The sequence below is a fragment of the Daldinia caldariorum genome (assembly GCF_022478825.1).
Source record: "Daldinia caldariorum strain CBS 122874 unplaced genomic scaffold F4812scaffold_3, whole genome shotgun sequence".
NCBI lineage: Eukaryota > Fungi > Ascomycota > Sordariomycetes > Xylariales > Hypoxylaceae > Daldinia > Daldinia caldariorum.
Window position 1 is genome coordinate 1,899,966 of NW_025953039.1, and position 17,879 is coordinate 1,917,844.

The 17,879-nt window shown below is 45.5% G+C and overlaps 4 protein-coding genes across 4 annotated transcripts; all 4 read left to right on the forward strand.

Annotated features, from left to right (window-relative positions):
- Window positions 1-1,342: 1,342 nt before the first annotated feature.
- F4812DRAFT_469282 (uncharacterized protein) lies at window positions 1,343-3,185 on the forward strand (the record flags this gene model as incomplete). Its single annotated transcript, XM_047938863.1, has 4 exons — window positions 1,343-1,466; window positions 1,524-1,795; window positions 1,957-2,028; window positions 2,111-3,185. 4 exons carry the CDS (start codon window positions 1,343-1,345, stop codon window positions 2,684-2,686), a joined length of 1,044 nt encoding a protein of 347 aa, XP_047793081.1. The 3' UTR covers window positions 2,687-3,185.
- Window positions 3,186-6,096: 2,911 nt separating this feature from the next.
- Window positions 6,097-8,045, forward strand: F4812DRAFT_469287 (uncharacterized protein; the record flags this gene model as incomplete). The annotated part of the gene is made up of 2 exons (XM_047938864.1): window positions 6,097-7,039; window positions 7,129-8,045. The coding sequence occupies 2 exons, from the start codon at window positions 6,097-6,099 to the stop codon at window positions 7,899-7,901; spliced, it is 1,716 nt and encodes a 571-aa protein (XP_047793082.1). The 3' UTR covers window positions 7,902-8,045.
- Window positions 8,046-9,187: 1,142 nt separating this feature from the next.
- Window positions 9,188-11,690, forward strand: F4812DRAFT_418912 (uncharacterized protein). Its single transcript, XM_047933295.1, has 3 exons — window positions 9,188-11,030; window positions 11,091-11,488; window positions 11,558-11,690. Exon 1 carries the CDS (start codon window positions 9,495-9,497, stop codon window positions 11,019-11,021), a length of 1,527 nt encoding a protein of 508 aa, XP_047793083.1. The 5' UTR covers window positions 9,188-9,494; the 3' UTR covers window positions 11,022-11,030; window positions 11,091-11,488; window positions 11,558-11,690.
- Window positions 11,691-14,216: 2,526 nt separating this feature from the next.
- Window positions 14,217-17,338, forward strand: F4812DRAFT_418918 (DUF300-domain-containing protein). Its single transcript, XM_047933296.1, has 4 exons — window positions 14,217-14,867; window positions 14,981-15,131; window positions 15,195-15,621; window positions 15,685-17,338. The coding sequence occupies exons 1-4, from the start codon at window positions 14,828-14,830 to the stop codon at window positions 16,696-16,698; spliced, it is 1,632 nt and encodes a 543-aa protein (XP_047793084.1). The 5' UTR covers window positions 14,217-14,827; the 3' UTR covers window positions 16,699-17,338.
- The last annotated feature ends 541 nt before the right edge of the window (window positions 17,339-17,879 follow it).

A 17,879-nucleotide genomic window follows, 5' to 3' on the forward strand; every position in this document is an offset into this window, starting at 1 on the left:
AGTACGGCAGCTTCCGATCGCTTCCCTTCGCTCGTTTCACAGGGACCCCCGTTCATTCTTCATCGTGGCTCATCGTACCCCTGCTTTTGTACTCACCTTCACTTGCTATCACCATCGATACATATTTCGTGCATACCTGGGTACTTACCGTGATCAGGCCTGACTTACATATTATATCCATATGTACTTCGTAATCACATTCACATTCACATTTATATTCATATTCATATTGTTCATATCTATAAGGAACCCCCTAGAGTTACATTAGGTACTTAGTACAAACTTACATACAAACTGATTGCATTCGGAACCTTTTTACAGCACACAGCCGCTCCGCATACCATACCAGTTCCTTTTTGTCCTTTGTCTCTCTTGGTTTCTGGTGGGAGAGAGTTGGGCCGAAGAGAAGAAAAAAAAAACTCACTCACCACTCACCTTGATATCTATTCTACGCTATCTGTCTACCTTTTACACCCAATTTTATCTGGCTTGTTCTACTCTTCCCCGGTCCCAATAGCGACCTTTGACGTTTAATCCGCTCGCCAACGCCGATCGGCCGCGAGACTTGGCATCTACGTCCTGCAACTGCTCAAACTCATCCCAGGCTATCCCGGCTTATCCAAGGTGCTTATTCAAGGTCATCCCAGCAGCTGTTCAGTGATCCCAGCGATCCCAGCTTTTCCCGACCGCTACGTACCCAATCCCGTTCCTTCCATCCCTAATCCCTGTTTCTGCTTTTTTGTCTACCTGCCCTGCTTCGTACCCTGTTATCCTGTTAGCCTGCCACCCACACAACACCACCACCCACCAAAAGAACTAGGTACATAGAGGTACCACAGTGTGTGCACCACCACCACGGTACCTTTAAGACCTATCTAATCCCTTCCATCTTCCTTTCCCATCCGTTTGCTCGTATTTTTCCCTTCTCTTTTCTGAGACTTGGCCAGCACTCTGCACCGTGAGCCGCGCATTACCTTCCGCCTCTCTTCTGAAGGCATCATAACTCCACGGTCACGCTGGCAATCTGTTACCAGATTCGCCTTTCACAACTGGTGACCTTTGACCCTCTGGCAAACCTGCTTGCCTCAATTGAGAACTGCTAGATTTGTCATGGCAATACTCGCGAGCAACTCTTACGGTTGCCTGTGATATTTGTGTCGTGATCTCTCGGATTGCTTGACTGGCTATTCAATCTATTCAATTTACGTTCGTTCGCTTTGTGAGTTTACTTCCTCTTCTGTTTGTAGCGAATGAGATCTAGTTGTGGTTGAACTACTTCCCAACCTTGAGCATACCTGCTAACAGTAGTTATCAGATATCAAACATTGGATATTTTCGAACCATGTCTTCCGCAACCCGATCCGTAGCCCTGGTGGGCCTCATGGCCCTCTTTGCCAACTTAGGCCATACTCAGTCTATCCCTATAGTTTATTGTGCAAGCATCAACACAGCATCGACAGCAGCCAGTATGTTTCTGAATGCCTCGAGCCGTATATTCTCTATATCTTACTAATGTTTTCCAGACAGCAGTCATTATCAGTCTGACGGGCTGTGTCACGACTTCTGCGAAGCCACTTCCGCCTTTGCTGTGGTTAAATATAATCAATGTTGGTGTAGTGATTATGTGCCCGACGAGTCAACTCAGGTAGATACCGGGAAGTGCGATACCTCATGTCCTGGCTACCCAAGCGATTTATGCGGAGGTGATGGACTATGGGGATACATGTCTCTTGATCACCAGCCTTCCGGCACCAAGTCGGCCAGCTCTGCTTCTTCTACTAAAACGTCAAGTCCTGTAAGTCACCCAGTTTTGTTTTGTCCTTGTTCTTTTCACGCAAGAAATCAGTGCCTCTTCGAATATATCGTCTGGGTTCTCATTTCTTCACCGGATCCTTGGTACAGCTATTCGGCAACGAGCTTGGGAGGATATTTCGTTAAGACTTAGTCCGGCATCAGGACCCTACGACAAAGACTTTACAAAATACAGTCACTGTTACTCCAACGGTTCACGCGACCACGGCCGTTCCTGTATGCTCTACTAATCTCATATTCTTGTTTCTACTTGTCTATTGCCGCTTTTGTTGGGGATATCATACTTATTGGATATTAGGATACGACGACGTCGAAATCAGAAGGTAGCACTACCACATCTACACCTGCACCTACGACCCCGAGTGTATCTACGGTTACCACGGGAGGTACTGTCAAAACAGTTACCATAATGCCTACGGTTACAGATAACCCAGATGCATCACCGGATGCCAGTTCAAGCGGAATACCAGCAAATCAACATGGACTCTCAACCGGCGCGGCAGTTGGAATAGCAATAGGTGTGTTTGCTGCTGTAGGCCTCGCTATAGGTATAGGCCTTTTCTTCTGGCTCCGCCGGAGAAGACGAGACCAGGGTGATGCTCTTGGGGACTCACCCGCAAGTCAGCGCGGAAGCTCAGTGGGCATGATGAGCACACCGACGACCGGAAAGGCATCGGTATGGGATGGCGATAATACATCAGGTCGGAGAAATAGTCGGTTTATGCCGCATGATCCCCGCATGGACCCATTTGCTGCAAATATCTACAGCCGCGAGAACAAGAGCCAAGAGAGCATTAACACACTGCAAGATAACCACGATTATTCGCGAAAAGTACTTCGAACCACGAATCCCGATCCTCCCGAGGCCGACTAAAATTGCATGGTCTGATCTACGGATGGATTGGTAAGCCGTCTTAGAAAACGGCTAACGACGTACACGATCTCTTTCTGGTCGAACTCATAGTTGGACCATTGCATTGCATTTTCAAGATACCAGGCCCGGCGTTTAGAGGAGAATGAGATTCTAGGACAAAGTCAAGGGGTTTTGCGCACACATATACTTGGCATCGTAGCGAGCGATGACACATTCAATTCTCGATACTGATTTTGTTCTCTGGCTCGGTATATGAATATCCACCGCGAGGGGAGAGGGGTAGTTCACAGCAACTGCGATCGTTAGACCGGTATGTACGAAAAAAGGAAGCGCCTAGATGGGTTTTTTATTTGGATTTCCGGATTTGGTTGGAGGAGATGCGGAGCCGAGGGTATGGGAATAAGGAGCGAAGCATGGCATTTTTAGTAAGGACATATCGCCAGTACATACAGGAATAATAAAAGGTCAATAAGCAATTGCTCATGGTTAATAGTGAGGGGGGATATGGCTACTCGTGGATGAGTTGAAGTAAGGTATATTTGGGAGTCAATATAAAGAAGTGCTGTTGTTAAAGGTACATAGTATTTTGTTCAAGGCTATTTGGTGTACTACCTACCTACCTAGGTATGTAATGAGCAAGCGCTCCATTGATAGTACTATGTAATCATCATCAGGCACATCTTCTGAAAAGGGATTGAGTCTAGGGCTAGTACCTTGGCGTGAGTATCATGTACCGCTGGAGGTAATGCCGTGAGAATGGAAAACTGTATTATACTGTATGTACTTACCTAAGGTAGCCTGTAAAATACAGCGGGTTGTAAGATGATTGCGCAAATACCAGGCACCTACGGTAAGTTAGGAAGTACCTAGGTAAGGTACCTGTTCCATGGCATCCAATAGGTACCTTAGGTACATATGAATTGTTCAATCTTGTTTAACTAATCCAGGGGTACCCAAATAGGTAGCTTGGATTATCAACCGATAAAAAGTTTTGGCATATTCTGTGTACACGTCGGCTCATGCAAATGAAGATTTTCGGGCCTAGTCGCAAGTCACTTACGTCATCGTGACGGGGACCCCTCCAACGCGCCAATATAAAATGATAACGCCCAACTTCACGTTTGGTTCAAACACATATACTACCTAACATATATTACCTAGTTAACATTACCTAGGCAGGTTAAGTACCTAAGGTATACTAATTACTTGTAACAACCACCTGAAGTATACATACTTTGTACAAAACCCAATTCTGTTATTACATAGGCTATTGCCGTAAGAGCGGCGTACCGAACTTCTATTGCTTCTATTGTTAGTACGGATTACCTTAATAAGATGATGGATGCAACAGTGGCCCCTGCAACCCTGGTTCTGACAAGAAGCTGGGTTGACCGTGCGGTTTGACGAAGCCCTATCCTCATTAAACATGAACCATGTTAATAAGAGTAACCACCCCTTGTCCGAAGCGTTAAAGCCGGGAAACCCGAATATAAAGTTACACGTAATAACGAAGAGAAGACTTCTCGAAGCAATGAACAAACAGCCTAGTGGCAGGTAATAATAAGTCAAGATGGAATCCGAAGATTCCTGCTTCCAGCAACTATCAATTATCTACCTAGGAACCTCCTAATTGAACTGAATGTATTGGAATGGATGGTGACGACGCCTTAAATCCGCTTACATGTGTACATGGCGATAAAGAAAAATTCGGTGTTAAATAAGCCACCCCCTTAAGATGTCTGAGCTTTAGGTATTCGTGTCCTTATTTCGAGAATACGAGAGCAGCAATCTCGGCCACTGTATCAACGAAGGCCTTAAAGGATTTTAATGTCGTTTATGCCTTTTGAAAGAGTATCATATCACAGGTCACTCAATAAAAACTTCCCTTTCCAAATATTTAACGATATAAACTTAGAAGCCTATAAATCTGCTGTCCAGCAACGTGTTCTAGAATCGGCTGTTACTAACCTCTACGAATATTCAACTCGAATACCAGAGGATGTGTGGAAAATAGTTATTGCTTAATGGTATATACATTGGTGCTTCTGTTCAGGAGTAAAATAAACCATGAAAGTGGCAACATATTGGCGTTTAATTGGACCTCCCGATGTTTCCACACGAAGAAGATAATCGCATTCAGCCAACCAAGGGGGGTTTCAACGCAGGCCTCGTTGTTGCCCCGCGTTAGGCCACTCCGGCCAAGTGTTAATCGTCAAAGGTCTTGAGCCAGACGTTCCCATCGCCTGCGAAAGTTTCGGTAGCCTCCCCTTCTAAGGCCTTCGCCATGAAAAGCTAGAGGGGCCCAGGATACGTAACAATACCGCTTACCCAAAAGCTTGCCCTATCCCCAGCTTTGAACAGACATAATTTCGGGGCTTCAATTGCCCAGCTCAAGGTCGAAACATATAAGGCTAGTCGTCGAGACATTTACAAGAAGGCCATGATCATGAACGCCGAAGTCGGTAGTCTTATAGATATAGCTGTTGGAAAAGTGACAAAGCTCCTCATGAGGCAAGTGTTAGGGCTCATGTCCCCCCGTCAAGTAGCAACACGTCACGGTAGAACCTACATATATCCCGCAGGGAAATCACACGACATATCGTACAATTCTAGAAAAGTACCAAAAGGGAAGTATTATCAATACAATTCGTGCCCATGGTCCCCGTGGGAATAACTACATGGCTTTAACCGTGTAGCCGCACCAATCTTTACCTTGAAATTCACCATTTAAGCTTCAATGAATAGCTTCTTTGGGCTTATGCAAGCCCCCTGAAAGTTAATCATATGGAAATATTCGAATAGTTATATCTACTTAAAATTGTTCTAACTAGGAGATACGGGGGAGTGCTATATAATCTTGATTTAGACATAAGTTCTTACTCAAGCATGGTTGTCCTGCTATCGTGTATTATTGTGACGGAACGGCTATAGGCTATAGCCTCCTCTTTTGTCTGTACACAGGGCTATGTTGTGGTTTTATTGTTTATTAGAAGCACTCTGAACATCCACATTCTGGCTTTTCACTACGAACAACTGTCATTAGGGGTTTTGTAGGTGCAATAGAGAGGAATTAGTAGTGTTTTCGACGACTGACTACGATTGATCCACGACTAATGGTAATATCCCGCGGCAACAAGCTCTCGATTTTTAACCTAAACTCCTGGGGGAGTTGTTGCACAGTATTTTATTCCTGGCCTGTGGGTAATTATTACCGAATACAAGCCATCACTGCCTCAAGTTACAACCCCCTTTCGTCTCGGGAGGGTCTCTTATACTTGACATGCACATTGATGGTTGCCTACTTTATTTGTCTGAGTTGATCAATCTCCAAGCTCGACAACTTTGATCCTTGATCAACATCTCAAGGAGGTCACGGAGGTGGACAAAACTCAGCCGGAGACAATACAACAATGGCGACGATGGCATCTGAATCTGCACCAATATCTCGAGCCCGCCTTTACCTTATTGATCCAGGCGCGCTTGGAGACAGCGACGAAGAAGAACCAGTTCTAGCTTCGTGTCAAATCTCCATCGAGCGCCTATTCAAGAATCTACCGACTCCAACTTCGAACGATAGATACCACGACCCAGAACAGGATCGCCAGTACAATAGGGCCCTTGGGATTTTCTTAGAAGAAGAAACTGGCCCCTCTGAGCATTATTATGAGTGTCGCAAACTTAAGTCCATCGCTACCAAGGTCTTGAAAGGCAAGAACCCCCACGGCTTGCGTGCCGCCTTTATCGAAGGCCTTATACCCATCCTCTTGGATATGTCCACATACGATGAAACGTCAGCCAAGTCGCGTTATTTCGCACATTCCAAATGGGTGCTGCAAGGAAGAAAGGACGAAGATGCCTATGAATGCGGGGAAGGATTTTCTACAGATCTGGACGATGGCGATGATGAATACCGCTATCTACCCAAGTCACTCACCACTGAGACAATTTGCAGATATTGCCAACGCGAAGGACGCCTATTCCTCTGCCGCGACTGCATACAGGCTATCGACTTTCACTTGACTATCCGGACTGGCTACTGCAGTGAAATCTGCGAAACCCTCGACAAGGAAGATCACAAGCCCGAATGTCTTGCACGCCGGCGCTTTGCACGAGGTGCACACCTTATGAAGTCTCTTCTCATGGTTATAGAGACACGCCAGACCATCCTCTCCTTGGAGAGCACGTGTGAAGAAGATGACATGATATTCTTGGAAGAGAAGCCTCGCTACTACGAGGCCATGCGTGGAGACCCAGTCGTCCGCCAATTCTACAAAGAAGACGAAATCGAAGAGGAGCACGCCAGGGCAGCTCTGCAGGATCAGTATCTTCCGGACTTGCCCTTCTTGGTATTGAGTTCTACTCAGAAGTGGCTTTAGAAAGGTAAGCTTATTTCCCCCCTTTTTTTTAACCACGGCGGGCACTAATTATCTACCTATGGATAGGCCTCCTCACGAACATTGAACAATACACTATCCTAGTCAAGAACGCCTATCGCCCCATTGTCCGCGTAAATTTGGACGGCGAATTTGAGTCCAGCATGCTACGACCTCACACGGTCTTTTGCGTCACTCTACATACCGGGGAGAAGTACGCGGTAGACTACGCCGGAGGTCGGTTCGGCTGGGTCGAGTGCGTGACGAGATGGGAACAATTCACCAAGCATCGTGTGCACCGAGTCATCAGGACGGGCTTTCCGGCGGCTTGGGAGCGAAACCCGGCGACGATGGTCCCGGCCTATCTCCCCGAGAAAAAGAAAGCCTACATCCACATCGTATGCCTGCGCATGACGATGTTCGAAGTTCGCAACCAACTGCGCCGAATCTTTCCGCAGATACCTTTCGACAACGGCTGTAACGACTCGATCGACAACGAGGTCTGGGAGGAGATCGTATCGCAGTTCAAACAAATAACTCCGGAAATGTTCGACGACAAGTTCCTGGTGTCATACCAGGCCCAGTTGGGGTTCAAATCCAGAATGTATCTTAACGCCAATTTCGATGTGTGGGTCGAGCACCACGACAACGATGTTAACCACCTGAAAGACGTCTGGTTTACCAAGGACCAGGTCCGATGGGTCGAGGCCAATGTTGTAGAAGATGCGGACACCCTGCATGAGATATGGAGTATCTGGCTTCGTCACCGCGGCGTCCGTTTCAAGGACCCGGTGCCTTCTGCCATTCAGATTCAACGTGGTGGCGCCTCAGTTTTCGAGTGAAAGTTTAAGGAGATGGTCTACTTCAAGGTTGTTGCGTTTCGATCTCATGTATTCGTGGGAGAGATGGTACAACAATGCTAGTGTGCCAGTGCTTGGACTCAACTGTTTTCTTGCTTACGCTGTCGCAGCCGTCAGCCTTGAATCATCGGCGCTTGTAATTTGTGCACTGCAGAAATTGATATTCTGTAGCTAGTTTTAGCTTAACAACCTCGCATTGAACGAATAATCGAATTAATATGACGCGCAAATATGACACGCATTCAAGGATGCTCCTATTGCCCTATCCCCCATGGAAGATGCCTAGCCAATTTCATCCTCGCTAGGCTAGGGTTATTACACTTAGACAATGCGTCTCATACTATCGTTGCTACAGTATCCCAGTGTACCTGATTAATGAAGATATGATCAAGTCCTTGATTTGCGTTTACCTACCACAATTGAAGGAGCATCGCTTAGGAACACCCCGTTGCCATGTAAAGGCATTTCATGGAATAGGGGTTATATACCGCATCAATCCCTGGTTGGTCGAGACATTAACATTGTTCGTAAAGAAGTAAGTAACAGGTACCTAATACAATCTATTATGAGCTCCCATTCTTCGAATAATCAAACTTCTACATTTGTTTAACGATAAGGCAAAGGTTACGCAGATTTACTGCATATTAGTCGATCCTTGCCTCGGGTACTGTAGGTTAAACACGGCTGAAATGATCAAAGATGGAATCATCTAAGTCTATAAATATCGTACATCAAAATTGACAATGGCCTGGTAAATGCTGCTGTCGTAAAGTGCTGATATGCACAGAGAAATAATGATTTCTAGCTTGCCATTCGACGGTTTCGGAGGCCCGAATCCTACAGCACAAGTATAATGGCCTCGAGCTTTCATCGCGATGCAGGTTGCTTAGACAGTTCGGGCCTGACAAGTGTCCCCTCGTTCAAACTCGGGTAGACAATCAGGATCTTGATTAATGCTATGTTTGAGGATGCAGACCGGAATAATCAACCAATAATAGATGGACACAACTAGAACACGCTGCTAAATGGAGACCCCCACGATGCACGATCCTAAGTGATGATGAACTTGATCAAAGTGTACTTCCTCCTAGGTATCTTCAATCATAGCTATGATCAGAAAATGGAGGAGGACGTAGCCTTTGATCTTGGTTATGATTAAATATGACTTCCTTAATGTCGCTCGTGCCTGGACCGAAGTAATTGGGTATTCGTAGCTTAGAATCAGGAAATAAGCCAATCACATATTCTAGCCCAAATGTGATATCGTTGCCCATCCCAATTGACATCAAGGACATTGATAGACCTTTAAAGACCCGTTGAATTTGTAGACCTACGTGAAGGTGCTTCTTTGTGAATAAACTACTAAGTGCAGCTTGGACTATATACTATTATACGAGATGGATGTTATGAGATCTACAGAAACCCTAAGCTCAGAAAATATCCAGTGGCTCTGCGTAAGTACCTAAGTTATTATTTACATGTTGTTGTTTTTTTTTCTTTTGGGAGAAACTAATATTTCCGTCGGCCTACTCTGCCATAACTAATATTCTTTAGTGCGAGTGTTCGCATGGGGTGATGTTCTGGGAAATTGACCTAGGATGTGTAGATTGTGGGCATAGAAGATGCAGTAACTGCTACGTGGGAGAAGAGGATTCTTTATACCCAAAGCCCAAGAAAATCAAGGAGGGTATGGAATATGAGGCTCTGCACGGTGACCGCCACGGATCGGAGATCGACAGAGCCGCAATGTTCCCAACGGGAAACACAATTGAGGTCACCTCGACACAGTTGTTTCCTTCCGAAGGTGCCCTGGAGTCAGACCCTGGATTAGCGGCCTTGACTTGTTCAAATCAAGACAAGGCTGTCCCGATTGGTGGGTTGGATCAAGTTTATGAGGGCGAGCGCACACCCCGCAGCAATAAAGGGGCTGAAGAAGATACTTTCGATTTAACAGCTTTTGACGGGGACAGAAATCATGACTTTGACACATTATTTCCCGATCGTGAAGGCTACTCGACGGCTTTCAACTGGGCCCAAGTAGAAACTAATGTCATAGGAACATGTGGTCCTAGTGACGAAGGATCACGGTCAAAGACAGACGCCCCAGAAACTTTTAATCCCGATAGAATTGATCTACCCCACAGATTGGATTTAGATCCAAATGACAACCCTGCGGACTTTTCTATTGAGCCTCAAATACCTTCACCTATCTTCCCCTCTGACATCAATGCAATTAATCCCGCGCATTTTCATAATGCCTTCCCCTTTGCGGCTCCGTGGACAGGTCCTGTTATTCACTCTTCCCAACAACATATATCATCATTTCCGTACAATCAATGGTTAGATCTACCCGCACAAGGATTTTCCAGCGCTGGCCCTCAATTCTCAGACATGGATTCATTAATAGATCAAAGGGAAGAATTACCTCGTCCTCGAAGCCCCGTGCGCCGCAACAGCGACGAATGTCTATCGAACATTAATAAGAGAAAGTTTTACCAGGAAGACCCAGAAGATAGACCTGCCCACAAAACCTTTAGAGCATGTGAGTCGTGCTCGTCAACAACTAGCATCGACGAAAATAGGCCTCTTGCGTGTCTTTTCTATAAGCGTGACCCCGCCCGGCATGCAAGTTGCATCAAGAAGAAGTTCAAAAACATTAGCGCTCTGAGGCAGCATCTAGACAACGATCATAGGTTAGGAGTCTACCACTGCAAAAGCTGCTGGGATTCATTTGCGGACCAAGAGTCCCTGGATGCGCACGCGTCGTGCGAACCAACCAACGGTAGCTCCGTCGACCAGCTTCCTCCAATTCCTAAGGCCAGGTGTCCTGACCCCAACGCCAAGTTTAACTATAAGTGGTATTGGTCTTGGAAGAAACTCTTCGGCGAGAAGACCGCTTTGCCCGATTGCCCCTATTCACACCCCACTCGGGATATGGCAGGCCATTTATTCAGCCAGTTCCTCCAAGGCCTCACAACTCAAGGGACGAAGCTGGATGTACGCGGATTTGAAGAAGCAATGTCACAGTGGTTAGCATCCTACCCAGAACCTACTAATGAATACCCCGTGATGGATGTATCTAACATATCGAGTACGGTCTAAAGATCATAGGTACGGCCCCTCTCGACCACAAGAACTCTAGTGCCTAACCTAATCTCTGATTTTCAATAGTTGTTCCCCTTGATTCGAAGCCAAACCACTTAGCACATATAAATCTCTCTCCACTTACTACTTACATACCTCTTTACGCTGCAAGAGGGTTAGCGCTTTTGCTTGCATACAACAAGAATGAAGGGATGACGGGCCCCAGGGCGTCTTGGCGTTATCGTTTTAACCATACGCATATCATTTGGTTCATTTGCCTTTTTTTAATCAAATTTCGCAAATACTACTACATAAATAGTACTATAACTGCTTCTTCTATGGTGGACTTACATCGGCTTGGTCGACGAGGAATTCTTGCTGTCGGGGATGTATGGTTATAACATGGATATACTGGCCATATAAAGGGAAGCCGGCTCCCTCGGATAGAAGGTCAGGCGTTGTTGTTTCAAACCAATATACTACATGTACGGCCCTAACACTCTACATATGATATTCATCAAGGGCACAAACCTCCTGACATTTGCATACCCTAGGTTAGGTACGGGCAGGTACTATCGGTAGTTAAACCACCATGGTGTTATACGGGAGAAAGGTCTATACATTAACAATGATATCTCTCACTATCTTATTATATTGCATTAGCTAACTTTGCTTGTTTGTCCCATACCTTGATTTGGATTTGTCTTCTACATTGACCCGTTCTGTTCACACTTAGCTCCCCATTAGTCTCAAACCCAAATCTGTCATCGTTCAACTATATCAATACAGCCCCCCTTTCAATGACTCCGCTAGATAGACCAATGATGGCACACGACTTCCTTCGCGAATTACTTTCTTTAATTCGAAAACATAAGAGAACCGCCTAGTAGATATTGACATCTCAGGTTCTCTCGTTCAGACAGTTCCACACTTGTACAAGGTCCGGATCAACTAAATACATACACGAAAATTGGTCAAGTGTGTGTATACGCGTGGATTAGCGTGTAGTTGATCCAGACCTTGCACTTGGGGTAAATTTACTTGAATCTTATGAACTCATTCGGGAACTGCCAAGAGCCCTTGAGAATTAACACTACTACCACCTCACCTGCACCTAGGCCTTTGACCCTATCGTACTACTAAGCTCTGAATTTCGGCTCGCCTGCAAATCTTATCGGCAATATGCCCAAATTTATACTGCGGGGGGAGGGGGAGAAGGAGAGGGGCGAACAAGGTCTATGAAGAAAGTGGTTAAGACCTAAGTAGATTATTCTTCCGAAGAACCGGGTCTAGGTTAGTATGTAAAGAATTAAAACTCTATGCTACTTGCTCTGGTATCCCATGGGCAACAAAGGTACCTAGGTAACACCGTCACGTATTTTCAACAGCTGTCTACTAATTTTTGCTCTACAATGCTTGGTATTAAGCCAGTGTGTGTTTTTCTAATTGGAGTCTCTAGCTGATATGCTCACGACCGTGATGCCTTAAATGGTACCTTGGAATAAGGTAGGTATAGAAGGGGGAAGACCTTCCTGCTAGGTTGAGTGTCTTCACATGAAAGAAGAGTAGCCTTTTAAAGCTTGAGATCTCTGTCGATAATTGTACCTTGTGGCCTATTAGACATCTATTTAAGCTCTTTAAGATAGGCTTGGCTTATCCAGATATGGATGATCATAATTTAGCCGTAGATCAGTTGCGGCGTCCCGTTACGATGTGCAGGAGTGGCACAGCGCAGATAAATTCAAGATTCCGTCCGAATCTACTGTTTATCCTGTCCGATCTGAGGGAGTCCGGGGTAGGGTACCTATTACCTGCCTGTTTAGTAGTACCAAAGTTGCCTCAGTCGAGGAATAGTAAAAGCTTGAACGGGAAGCTATCACCAATCATCTCACGAGTTTGCCTAGGTACCTAAGGTAAGCATAGGTATATAAGCAACCTATTCGTTATCTGATCGAACTAGACGCCGCATGCTATTCTTTTTTTACGAGACACGAACCAAGAAGAGAGGGCTCTCTTTGCTGCCGTAGGGGTGTAGCGAATATAAACCTGAGTCAAGCACCTCTGTAAGACTCGTTGAACACTTGCACTTCGCCACCTTCCCATTCTTCAAATAGAAGGAGCAAAACAAACCCAACGTGATCAATCCTTTTGCTGTACTTACCGATTATTCCGTACCATTCTAGGGACTGCGGCGGCCATTATCCTCGGAGAGAAATGTGCCGGGACAACTACATAAGCTACGCCAGATGCATTTTCAATTACTGGTGGATCTGCAACTAGTATTAAGTTCAGCGCGAATAACCATATTTCTGGGTTAGGATTAAAGGGGTTCAGGGGTCATGGTGGTCTAAAGCAACTACTACAAATAAATTCCAAAGACCTCAACTCAGAACACTCTTAAAGCCTTATACGATATATATAGCAGATAGTATCGCATTTAAACGGCCATAAACTAGGTAGACTTGAGTACATTTTCTGCCTTGACATTAAGCTATGAGGTGGAATGTAGACTCAGCCCCTTTCTGTAAAATGAACGTTGTGATTGTGAGGTTAGGTGACGTAGTAAAAGCTTCTACATAGTAACTCATCTCGTAGTCTATTGTAATTATCATACACCTATTACTATTATATACAAAGTATTGTATATTTACTATTCGCATCATACTAGGTACCTGTTATCTAGGAGGTAGTCAATTTGAAGATGGAGTATGAGAGTTGAGATTTAAGAGGTAGTTACATTATGTACCCCTATTATAAGTTTAGGTACGCTGAAATGGCAACAGAGTTTCTTCCATGTTAAGTTTAATCCATCCCTGACTTTCGTTCAACCTTAATCTCTATCAGATCTTAGTAATGGAGATTGAATTACTAAGAGGTACATCTATCTCGATACAACGTGCATTTCATACATTAGGTTTACCAGTTAATATGGAATTACATAGTAGTAGTATACGTCTACTAGTGGCTTAGCTGCAGAAACCCGTCTGATTTAGCGCTAAGGACCCGTCCCTTTTGCCGTTGTGCCGGTTCCCGTCGTCTTAACCAGTTAGACAGCACTATATAGGTACCTGGACCCCGCTATGCAACATGCACGTCAACCTTGGTTATACCTGAGGTACTTAGTATACTTGGGTACATAATATATAGAACGTGTTTCTTGGCGCTGTACTAAATTGTACTAATTCCCGTTTGCTACCAAAGTGGTACGTATTTCCGCGTGTTCTCACTTGGCCAGTAATTTTAAAACCTTCATGAATTCGTAGATCCTCGTGCAACTACCAACGGGGCTGAGCATCGCTTTTTTTTCTTTGTCTTTTTACCATCTCTTCTGTCTCTGCCCAACCCATCCGGTTTTTCGGTTACATCTTCGAAAACATCACCTGTACAACAATCCCCTCATTCAATCTTAACTCTTAAAAAATTCTTTTTTTTCTTTCTTTTTTATCTCGATAGAACATCTCACCCGCCGGTCGGACGCGACAAGTTCTTAAACGGTTTCCCTCGTTTCCACGACTTTCCCCCCTGTTTCCGCTTCTGTCGCAACATACAACGCACGCACGACACAACCCCTCGAAATCCTTTTTCTAACATCGATACGAACATCGATAAGCCGCGTCCATTACGATACATTACGAAATTCCCCGAAATATTGTCAGTTTTACTTATCGACTACTTATTGAGTAGCTTGTAATCAAATCCGCCTGGCGTGTATCGGTGGAAAATAAGATCAGAATAATATCTTTAAGCTTGGATTTTAATAGCGGTCGCGCTTCGTTTCCTATTGCCTCCTAGGCCTTACGAATGATTGAATTACAGTCGGCGCGATGAATTTAACATGTAACTCGACGCTGGAGGAAATGAGGAGTACGTGCCGAGATAAAATATCCTACCTATCATCCCCAAATCTGCCAAATCTGGGGTTCCTGCATGCCCAGAATCGTGGCGCCAAGATGTAATGCTGACATACTTTTCAATAGTCGGGTCGGAAGAGAAGATCGTGGGTCCTCTGACTTTCCATCAACTCGCCCTCATCATCGCTGGCGGTGCCACCATAATCGCTTACATAGCGAGTTTTTATTTGATGTGGCAACATGCTCTCAACTACACCAAGCCTCGCGAACAGCGACAGTACGTTTTATCTCCTCCCCATTACGATAGCGTATCACCTGCCACCGTGCTAACGAGGAATAGTATCATTCGCATCTTATTTATGGTCCCCATCTATGCTACCTCTGCCTTCTTATGCATATGGTATTATTGGCACGCGGTTTACTTCCAGGTCATCAGCGATTGCTACGAGGCTTTCGCCATCGCCTCCTTTTTTGCCCTTATGTGTCATTATGTCGCACCCGACTTACACGACCAGAAGGATTTCTTCCGAAATATGCACCCCGTAGTACCGTGGGTATGGCCGATCACCTGGTTTGCTAGGCTCAGCGGTGGCGAGAAGGGTCCGTGGAGGACCCCCAAGAGCGGCTTGACCTGGTTTAATATCGTCTGGATTGGAATTTATCATTACTGCTTCATCAGAGTTGCCATGACCATCACCGCAGTTGTGACACAGTATTTTGAACGGTACTGCGAGAGTTCTAACAGTCCCGTTTTTGCTCACATCTGGGTATGTATTACCATGATGTTGCGAAAGGAGAGTGGAAAAGTCGCTGACATTACATTATCACAGGTTATTGCAATAGAGTGTATAGCAGTTACTATTGCTATGTACTGTCTAATCCAGTTTTACGTGCAATTACGGGAACCATTAGCAGAGCACAGGCCCTTCCTGAAGGTCTTGGCTATCAAACTTGTCATCTTCTTGTCATTCTGGCAAACGATCGCCATCTCCCTCGGAACGTCAACTCTTCATATAGTGAACCCGAATGCTATTCTCGCTTATCCCGACCTGAAAGTTGGTATACCGAGTCTAATGCTCTGCGTCGAGATGGCACTTTTCGCAGTCCTACATATCTGGGCATTTCCTTACGGCCCGTATCTTGAAAACGCCAAAACGACCTACTACCCAGTTTCTGACCCATCTTCGGGAGTATCACCTCGCGAGAATGAGCACGGACGTAAGATGGGTGGCTTTATGGGCCTGAAAGCTTTTGCAGACGCCCTTAACCCATGGGATATAGTGAAGGCCTTCGGCCGTGGTATGAGATGGCTGTTTGTGGGGGTTAAGCGCCGCCGTGAAGACCCCAGCTACCATAATAAACCTAGCGATATTGACACCAGCTATCCCATGAAACCGTACGGCGCAGATCACATGGGCGTAATAAATACAGATAGCATACCACCTGCCCCTGAATTCCGAACCACATTTGGTGTCCGACCCGGCAATCGAGTCCCCGAGGAGAGCGCTGGATTAATTACCCACGCCCAACCAAATCCGGGTAACATATCGAGACATCCAACTGACCCTTTCATAGAAACTGGGCAGGCGCAATTCTACGACTACCCTACCGCTCCGGCGGGTTATGCGCCCTACGTGTCCTACGACGATGTCAGAGGGGATATAGGGGCCTCGAGTGTGCGGAACGAATATGATCCGAACGAAGCACACGGCAACCAACACGGAAGCACGGCGGGCTGGGGACAGCGGCAGGGTAGACCCGGACCAGGCACAAGAACATCAACACAGGTACGTGTTGGCAACGCGTTATGGGGCGACCAACCTTTGCCAGGCACTGCGAGATAAACACTGCGACAACCCTTAGCATTTACAACACCTGCGAATGTGGAATTCTTGTTGCTTTTTTCTCTCCGAATGCATATTAGGGTTACGGGGGCCAGCCTTGACATTTTGGCGTTCTGGAATCTTTTTATTTTTTGAGAGGGTGGCCTCTTTTGTGCCGGGCGTCCTGACTGGTCCGTTCAGACCAGATGAAACTTTGATGATTTGTTTCACCTGTTTATTCTTTTGCCGCTTTTCGTGGAGAGAAGATCCAATATCATACTTGTTTGAGTAGGTTAGGTTAGGTGAAGTGCACTTAGTTTTGCCGACTGGTTGCCAAAGTTATGGCAGAATAGAGAGAAGTATTCGATAAAGATGGCTTGGAAGATATATTAGGTAGATACCTCTTCGTATTTGCGGATTGTATAATGAAATGATACATAAATATCTCGCATTGCTGGCTGCTATTTACATTGGCTTAGGTCAGGTACCTATTCTACATGGCAAAATTGATTTTATAGCTCACCTCGCAACCTAGGTTTATAGGAAGTAGCTATAGTTTGACGGTCTCGAGTCACGGCAGCTTAGTTTAATCACAGTTTACATACACCCGGCCTAAGTGTCAATTTACGGAAGTCGGGTATAATACCTAGTAGTGGTAGTATCGCACATTCATCGTGCATTCAAAATCTCCGTAATTCATGACCCCCTTAAGTATAAAATCTATTTTGTACACGCATGTAGTCAGGGAAGAAAGAAGAATCTGCGCTGCTATGCCAAGCCATAATTTTTCATAATATTCGTACTCAACCTTAGGAACCTGTTATCGCCGAAGGGCATCCATCTAGTCCTTATGCCCGCCTAATACCCGTAACAAATAGTGTTTTTACAAGTTTACGCCTCAACCTTAAAAGAACGCCATGTGGCCAAATTCTATTGCACTTCTGTCCGTCTGTCTTTCTGTCTGTCTGTCTGTCCCTCATATTTGCTGGACGCCTCAAAATCTGACGTTTGCACAGGGGCGTATACATGGGGAGAAGAGGGGGGTATCATAATTCGCGGCTTGTCGCTTTGCTTTGTTGTACATCTAATTGGGGGGGGGGGGGGGGGGGGGGCACACGGAAAAGGGGGTTGTTTTGTTTGGGGTAAAGAAAAAAACCAGAAAAAACCCAGGGTGGTGGGGCAGGATTTTGGGTTAATTTAGT